The 8,416-nt window shown below is 46.8% G+C and overlaps 2 protein-coding genes across 2 annotated transcripts; both read right to left on the bottom strand.

The window, feature by feature from the left end:
- Nucleotides 1–333: 333 nt before the first annotated feature.
- CUNH1orf158 (chromosome unknown C1orf158 homolog) lies at nt 334–3,461 on the bottom strand. The gene is made up of 4 exons (XM_042831306.1): nt 3,204–3,461; nt 1,965–2,078; nt 1,290–1,467; nt 334–617 (listed from the first exon to the last, which is right to left on the bottom strand). Exons 1-4 carry the CDS (start codon nt 3,459–3,461, stop codon nt 334–336), a joined length of 834 nt encoding a protein of 277 aa, XP_042687240.1.
- A 297-nt stretch (nt 3,462–3,758) lies between these two features.
- On the bottom strand, nt 3,759–7,961 carry LOC122167065 (arylacetamide deacetylase-like 4). Its single transcript, XM_042831298.1, has 4 exons — nt 7,782–7,961; nt 5,604–5,820; nt 5,350–5,413; nt 3,759–4,749 (listed from the first exon to the last, which is right to left on the bottom strand). Exons 1-4 carry the CDS (start codon nt 7,959–7,961, stop codon nt 3,975–3,977), a joined length of 1,236 nt encoding a protein of 411 aa, XP_042687232.1. The 3' UTR covers nt 3,759–3,974.
- Between the last annotated feature and the right edge of the window lie 455 nt (nt 7,962–8,416).

Genomic DNA, 8,416 nt, shown 5'->3' with positions numbered 1-8,416 from the left:
AAGAAATGTGTAGCAAGCTGCATGAAAATGAAATAACTGAAGTAAATACAGCTAAGGGATTTATATGCTATTAGGTGCTGCCTCACTTTGTGTTCTTTAATGCAGCTACCCACTGACTAGATGCTGACACATACGTAGAGTATTAATATCTCCTGTTAAAGGAATATTCCCAGCCATCTGCAGCTTAGAATGTAATCCAACAACGTGTTCTAACTAGCAGCCAGCCCTCCAACCATATAACCTAATTCCCATTCCTTCCACATGGAACAGAACACTCTTACGTCCATCAGCAACAAGCTGTATTAAGTAGTGCTTAAGATCACACTAAGCTGTTTACATGGAGGCAGCTCTTGCCTTTCTGTCTCTCACTAGTTGGCTGAGGGCTTGCAGGTATCTCTGACCCCCTTCATAGTCCAGGATTCTGCTAACACGGGGAAGCTGGCCCCTCCTGGAGGAGAGGCCGTGAGGTTTAGCTGCACGTCTGAACTGGCACGGAGCAAAAGCTGACGTTGGTGGCTTTTCATAGGAAATGGTGTAGGTGCTGCTCATCACTCCAGCTTCTTTCCTGTGCCATTTTCTCTTCAGGTGCTCGAGAAGTCCGTAGTTGGTGGGTGGTTCTGAGACAAGAAGCGATGACGTGTTATAAATGGTGGAATTAAAATCTTGGCCCTGGTGTTTTTAATCTGCAGTGGGCATCAGGAGTGTTCTATTATTTTGACAACGGATTAAGGACAAAACAGCAGTCTGGTTGTTCCCAGGTGTGTGTCCATCTGTGCGGGGGGAATCACTGTTAGTACTTAAAGTACTGCTAGGAAAACAGTCATGATACCAATATAAGGAATCCTGATTCTCCATTGTCTCTGTGATCGGTATTAAAGAAGTTAGCAGAGATTTACGTAACTTTTACATTCAGAGACATAGTGATCTCAGAAGCATAAAACAGCTTATGTTGGAAGGGACCCTAGAGACCACCCAACTCTCCTCTGCTGATTCCCCTGCTTTAGTTTAAAGCCATTCCCCTTGTCCTACCACCATTACACCACGTAAAAAGTCACTCCCCTTCCTGCTTATAAATCCCTGAAGCACTGGAAGGCTCCTCTCAGATCCTTCTCACCTCCAAGCTGACCAAGCTCAGCTCCCACAGCCTTACTTTGTAGCAGAGGCACACTGCAAAATCCACTTTTAAAATGATTTTTATAACAGGAGGGGCTCTAAGTTGGTATGTTGACCACTCCACTATGTCCCATCTTTTTTTTTTTTTTTTTTAAATTCATAATACCAAAAACTACCGAGAATGGGGAATTCTGATTTCTGAGGAACCCATGCAAACTTGCGTCCGTTCCAGCTGCGGAGGGGAGGCAGGAAGGGAACATAACCATGTCTGTTGTAGTTATCCTCATACTCTGACACTAAATGCCGGCTCCTCGGCTCCTCGTGGTGTGTGAAGAAGTGCTGCGCTGGCAGGCCCTGAAATGAGATGCATGTTGAACCATTTGCAACATGCACAGCATCCACAGGCTTAGCATGCTTTTGAGTCACACTGCGCTACCAGCGATAACATAAAATGCCGTGATACCTACACTACCTTTACTTGCAACTTAATTCCCAAGAATAAGGACATTCGCCTTTCAACTATGGTAAATTTTCAGTTAAATTAAGCAACTACATCTGCATAGCATGAGGTGTGATTTGTCCACCCTGCTTCCATCCAGTAATGCCAGGGAGCTCTGGATCCTGCAAAGCAGCCCAGAATGATGGACTCGTTAAGGCCGGAAAAGACCTCAGAGGTCATCTAATCCAAACCATCCGCCTACCACCAACACTGCCCACTAAACCAGAGCTGAGTGCATTCTTTTGCACATGCATTTGTTTAAGGATATGAAATGTGACTTAAGTTGGTTATAAGTCATTGCTGTTTGGTACAATAGCACACAGAACCCCACGTAGGAAACTCTTTTACTTACCTCGTATTTCTTCATCATGGTTGTTCTTAGTGTTCGCTCTGGCTTGTGATCTGGGAAGTGAGTGAAGTCTGTGCTGTACACGCTGCAGCCAAATTTCCCACAGGGTTTTATAAACTGGAGAGATGCAGAGCACTCAGGAGATAGCAAAGGCAACCTGATGATTACAGAACTTCTGTTCTTCTGCTACTTTTTATCATCTGTGCATTAAAAAGCACTTATTTGAAAGGAAATCTATGCTACGGCCATTGTAAAATTCTATTCTGATTCCTTGGTGTTAATGCAAGATACTGTAATAGCCATTGAAAAATTGCTCATGGTTTGGTGTTAAATACCATCCCCTGCTGTGTGAGCTAACATCTGAAAAGCATTTTGCTCCAGGTCAGTTGAAGAAATGCAGAAAAATTGAACATCTTCTCGGGAAAACTGTTCCCCATCTGCTCGCTTTGGTTACAAAGGGCTTTTTCTTAATACTCTCTGGGTATCTGTTCCAGTGCTCTGTCACCATTACCACAAAGAGTTCTCATTACTTTCCAGTTTATTTCAACCTCATTCCTAACCTAAAGAAATACATCATGGATTTCTTTATTTCTGCATAATGTGCTGTGATCACATCAGATTTCATAACTGTCAGAACAACAACAAAAAAAGTTATTTTATTGGAGTCAGGAGCATTTGCCCTAATAGCTCCAATTATGGAACCTAACTAGAATGTTTTAACAAGAATTAAATGCTTAATGATAAAATTTGCTCAGGTCTTAAGTAGGACGTGTAATTTGTAGAGTAGCTCTGCTAGCAAAAGTGCTGACATCCAGACTAGGAAGGATCCAAAGATACAAGCAGTAAGTACCAACTTATCGAGGTGTTAACGAAACTTCTATCGTTCTGGGCTGTGTGAAGTCGTATATTTGAATGTTATGTGGTTGTGCGTGCTGTACGTGGTAAATTGCACAGCATTCTGAAGAGGCTGCCATCAAAGATGCCACGGTGCTTTTAATTGGCAAGTTTTATATCTGGTACATGGCAAATGTCATATCGTATTCTGCACGCCTGGGCATTGCTTTTGTCCTGGCACGTAGAGAAGAACGGCAGATTATAAAATGTATGAATCTACGAGTAAGATAATTATCCTTCTCCCCTTTGTTGCTGTCCTGAGCTGCTCACACTGCAGTGCTGTACAGCCTGCAGAGCGTGGCTTCTGACCCCCTCTGTCCTGCTCTCACACTTCCTTCCCAACCTTACCCTTTTTCTCTCTTCCAGCCAGTTTCCAATGAGAACTTTAGCCGAATACTTTGGCTGAACGTTCCACCACTCCTCTCCATCTTTTTTTGGTCCAGTCGTATTTCTTTGTCTCACCAGCGCTATCTTCCCTGGCTGCTCAATGACTGTCACTCCAGTAATGTGGCTTGGTGCTAAAAGCAGGGCAGAGAAGAGCTCCATTTCTTCTTCTGTCATGCTGGGAAGTGGGCTGTCTGTGGTACTGCTTTGCCTTGAGGCCATTTTTGTTTGCTGTCCCCACGGTGACTGCCATTCCAGTAACCACGTTCTAAGCTGCATCACAGTTATTGCTGAGCAAACCAGTGGCTCCTCACCCACTCAGGTTAGCTACCATCTTTTTTCCTCATGCAGAGTTCACAGTCACAGCACAAACGCATCCAAACTCTGCGATGTCTTTTACTCATTTACACCAACACAACACACATACCTGTGTGACAGCCTGTCTTCACAGGTGGAAAGACGGATTTTATTGTAAGCAAGTGGGACAAACCAGGAAATCCATTCAAAATAACGTTCATATTTATTGACATAGCTAAAGATAAGGGCTTGCAGCATATGTATAATATTTGCATATTCCATTTTCCAACTAAGAGCTGGAATGAGGTTCATATGAGCCATGTTTGTCATCGTTAATGGCTGCCTTTGAATGACTACCCATCACCTGATATTAAATATCCTAAAAAGATATTTTCTAGATTGAGGCATGAACAGACTCGTGGAATCTAAGATGTTTTACTATAAGCCCTTAAGGAAGTTAACAACGCTGTCCAATCCCCTTTTCCCAGATGGAAATGACAACCCACCATAATCATACAGGCTTATGATTCCATGGAACCCATCCTCGAGGTGGCACCAGGTCACTTGGACTCCGTTGTCCTCCAACCTCTTCTTGTACAGCAAGCCATCATCCCTCAGCACATCATATTCACAAGTCAAGATGAAGGACTCGGGCAGCTGGTGAACAACAGCATCTTCAGCTAGCAGGGGGCACAGGTTGGGCTCACAGAACCGCTTCACCGTCTCATAAACCTCAGCCATAAAATCAGTGGGGTTAAGTGGCTTCACTCCTCTGACTTTAAACTCTTCAGGGATGTTATCGGGACTCACCCACTTCCTGTACTTCTGCCTCATATCTGGAGGGATGTGAGAGCCCTTCAGGACCTCCTGCATATGCGATGCATCCCCGTTTAAGTACTGCAAAGCAAAGAAAGCAGCGCGTTCCCGGAATAAGAGAGGAACTCCCCGATTCTGATGATAGGATGGCAAATTGAAGTCCAGCGCCTGAAGGCCTGGGTAGATCAGGATCTGAGCACGCAGCCTGGGGAGGTCTGCTCTGCCTGCCAGGGTCTGGCTAACAGCAGCCGCTAGATTGCCCCCAGCACTGTCCCCACAGACACTGATCTGGGCAGGATCCACCCCATAGTGCTCTGTACTCCGCATGAAGTGTACGGTGGCATTAAGACAATCTTCATATGCAGCAGGGTATTTGTGCTCAGGAGCTAAACGATACCTAATGCATAACAGACAAGTACAGGAAAAGGAAATATCATTAGTGTTAATCAGGGAGTTTTATCCTACACTACCTTCAAGCCAATTCATTACCTCCTGAGCAGGCATTTCCCAGCTAGTGGTTGCAGATAACACGTAACTTGTGTGTTCAACTACAAGAATTGTTAAGAAACAATGAACTTTTTTTAATTAATTTCTTCATTGTGCTACGTATTCATGACAAGATAATTTAATGATTTTTTGCCTCTATTTCCTATGTGTAAAATGGGAGTAACACAGCATGATTATTCTCTTTCTTGTGTAAATTACAAACATTTGGAGCATCTTGTTACATGTTCACATGTTCAGCACAAAGAAGATTTGTTCTACCTAAGTTTTAAATTAGATTTCCTTTGTGTGCCTTGTATCTCCTTCCTGGTGTATCAGTGCGTTAACAGCTACGCGCTGGGAAATCACAGCTGTCATTATTTGTCTCTTTTCCTATGCTGAATTCTTTAGAAATTTCTCTGTAAAAAATAACATCTCGAGAAACAGTGCAGCTCTGTGTGGCACCCCAGCAGCAGTAATCTCTGAGCAGTAGGACTGGGTCGGGTTGACTTACTGAACGGATACAACTACGGATTCACTTTCTCTGGATAAGTAGCGGCACACTTTTTCATAGGTATCTGGAAAAGAAAGGCTTTCATGAGTGCTTTGTCTTTGAGACATGGAAGGGGTGTTCATTTCTAGGAAGGTGTTTATTTGACTTCATGCTTTCTCCAAAATCCCATGCTGAAAGTTCCTCTTCTTTCAGTGCAATGAAAACATGAAAATGTTATATTTAAGTTACTACAATTCCTCCAGCAAATGTCTTACCGAGACTTCCAAACACCCATCCTCCTCCATGGAAGAAGAGGATGCCTCTCCTTCGCCCATGAGATGTGGCTTTTGGCTGGTACACCCTCACAGGTACTTTGTTAAACTGCAGATCCTGGATAAACAGCTTCGGGTCCACCCTCTGCCTCCATCCTTGTCGCACGTATCGGCCAAAAGTGATTTGGCTGCAAAGTCCTGTCTTCTCCAAAATCCTTCCCTGTTCAAAGTTAAGAATTGAGGCCTTTTTAAAAGTCTTGGTTTAGCCAACATATAAAAAGCCCCACATCACCCGTTGGTGTTCTATAAAAAAAGGTAATGATTACAGTATAAGAAGTTAGAATAACTACCATGAAGACCACTGAGAGAAGAAGATAATGGCTATGAAAGCATCTCCTAAACTGTCTCTAAATGGCTTCTTGTATTCTACAGTTTGAGTTCATTCTCATTGGTTGTTTAGTCATTTTTTTGCCTTCACAAACACATGGAAAACAATGAGGAAATGCAACTTGGCAACTCATAGAATCATAGAATCACAGAATGGCCTGGCTTGAAAAGGAGCACAACGCTCATCCAGTTCCAACCCCCTGCTGTGTGCAGGTCACCAACCAGCAGCCCAGGCTGCCCAGAGCCACATCCAGCCTGGCCTTGAATGCCTGCAGGGATGGGGCATCCACAGCCTCCTTGGGCAGCCTGTGCCACTGCCTCACCACCCTCTGGGTGAAAAACTTCCTCCTAACATCCAACCTAAACCTCCCCTGTCTCAGTTTAAGACCATTCCCCCTTGTCCCATCACCATCCACCCTCGTAAACAGCTGTTACCCTTCCTGCTTATACTCTCCCTTCAAGTATTAGATTGGTTTTCTTGATAAGAATGCTCACTTCCAAGAAAGTGTGAGATCTCAGGATAAAGTCAAAAAGCAATCATATCCATACCTGGATTCGGCCTACCAAGGAGGGAAGTTCTACCTTAAATCATCTGGAATCTTCCAGATCGTATTCTAAAGAATCAGATGTGGAAGTCCAGGCTTCACAGACGGCAGTTGGAGAGTTTATCAGTTGTCTGATAAAAATAAAGCTCTTTCATTCAGGAAAAACAGATTTCCCAAGCTCTCACTTCCTACAGTGAGTAAAAATCCTACTTCCTTTACTTAAATCCACCGTTGAACTCATGTCACATTACACATTTTATAAAGGCTATCCAAATTGGCAATCCTGGAGTATGTATTTTAATCATCAGTCTTGCCCAGCACACCTCAGTGCTCATTCTGGTCTATTTACACTTAATCAGAGCAATTAAATTAAATACACAGAAACATGCTCATGAACTCTTACAAAGCTCTTCATTGCACAAACCAATACTCTTGAATAAAGCTTGGTGGATTCGTAAGTGCTTAATGCTGAGAGGCATCGTGCAAGTTTTATTGGTTTTATTTGCACAACAGCAATGAACAGAAGCATGCATCCCTTCCCAATGCTCCTGCAATGCGCTGGGCTGGAATATAAACCTGCTGCGAGGAGTGGATGAGGGGAAGGTGGGAACAACACGGAGGGGTTCAAACACAGTGTGGTGCATCGTGCTGAGCAAGATGCCCGCTTTAAAAATGCTTCATGAGGGCGTTTCTTTATCCGTCCCCTTGCCACACTGTGGGAGGACTCAGGAGGGCCCGCTGCGAGGGGATGGATGTGGTGTAAGCAGCTGCAGGAGGGCGGGATGTGCACAGTCAGCAAAGGGAACGCTGTGGCGAAAGGCGCGGAGGAGATTTTTAAACAACTCAAAGGAGCTGTAAAGTGCGAGAGGAAGAGTTGAGCAGAGCTCTAATGCCGTTTATGCAACGCTGTAAAAGTGAGTCCAGGGATTAAGTAAAGCAGCCCTAACCGGATTTGGTCCCATAAATGTCAGCGGTGGCAGGAGCAAGTTGCAGGGCCGTTCCTTGGGCAAGGTGACTTCGCCCCCAGCCCGGCGCACTTAGCAACGAATCGCCGGCTCAGCTCCGCTACTCGCATCGTCGCCGCCCTTCGCCAACCTGCCTGCGAGCCCGGCGTGCCGCCCCGCATCGCGACATCCGTTTGCCCAAACGGATGCCGGCCTTCCCCGTCCTCCGCAGCCCCGAGCGTCGCCCCGACGGCCCCGATCCCCGCGTCCTCCCGGCTCGCGACCCACCGACCCGCCCCACTCACCAGGGCCGCCGTGCCCAGCAGGACGGCCAGCACCAGGCGCAGCTTGGCAGGCTGGTTCACCCCGGCCGGGATGTCGTAGCTGGGCAGTCCGAGCAGCACGGTGCCCAGCACCAGCCCCGCCAGGGGCACGAGCAGAGCGAGCAGCAGCAGCAGCAGCAGCACCGCCGCCGGCACCGCCATGGCCCGCCGGCCGCCCCGCGGGGCTCCCCGGCCCGCAGCGGGGCCAGGCTGCGGCCGCCCCCCTCCTGCAGGCCGACGGCGTCACGGGTCGTTTGTGACAGCTCCGCAAAGCCGCGGCCCGGGGTCATGCTGCGAGCCCGGGGGGAGGCCGTAATCTGCCGGAGGGGAGGCGCGGCGTGACCCGGACCTCACGGATGCTCGGGGTCCGCGGGGCTGCCGGCGGTGCCTGGAGCGGCGTCCTGCGGGAGGGACGGAGCTGTGCGGGGGGACGGAGGATCTTCGGGAGGCAGAGCGAGCGGTTGTGTCATTGCGTGTCATTGCCCGGCCGTCCTGACTGCTGGAGAAAAACCACCGCCTCGCTGTATCCCCAGGGAAATCCGAAGTGTAGCGTTTATTCTGCAAAAATCTCCTGTTTCCTCAGTCTTAGTCTTAGGATTTGTTTTTCTTTTTTTTTT

This window comes from Centrocercus urophasianus, unplaced genomic scaffold (assembly GCF_019232065.1).
Source record: "Centrocercus urophasianus isolate 14NV4802_14NV808 unplaced genomic scaffold, USGS_Curo_1.0 seq_36, whole genome shotgun sequence".
In the NCBI taxonomy this organism is placed as follows: domain Eukaryota; kingdom Metazoa; phylum Chordata; class Aves; order Galliformes; family Phasianidae; genus Centrocercus; species Centrocercus urophasianus.
The sequence above is the reverse complement of the archived record's forward strand: the minus strand, read 5'-3'. Positions and strand labels throughout refer to the sequence as shown.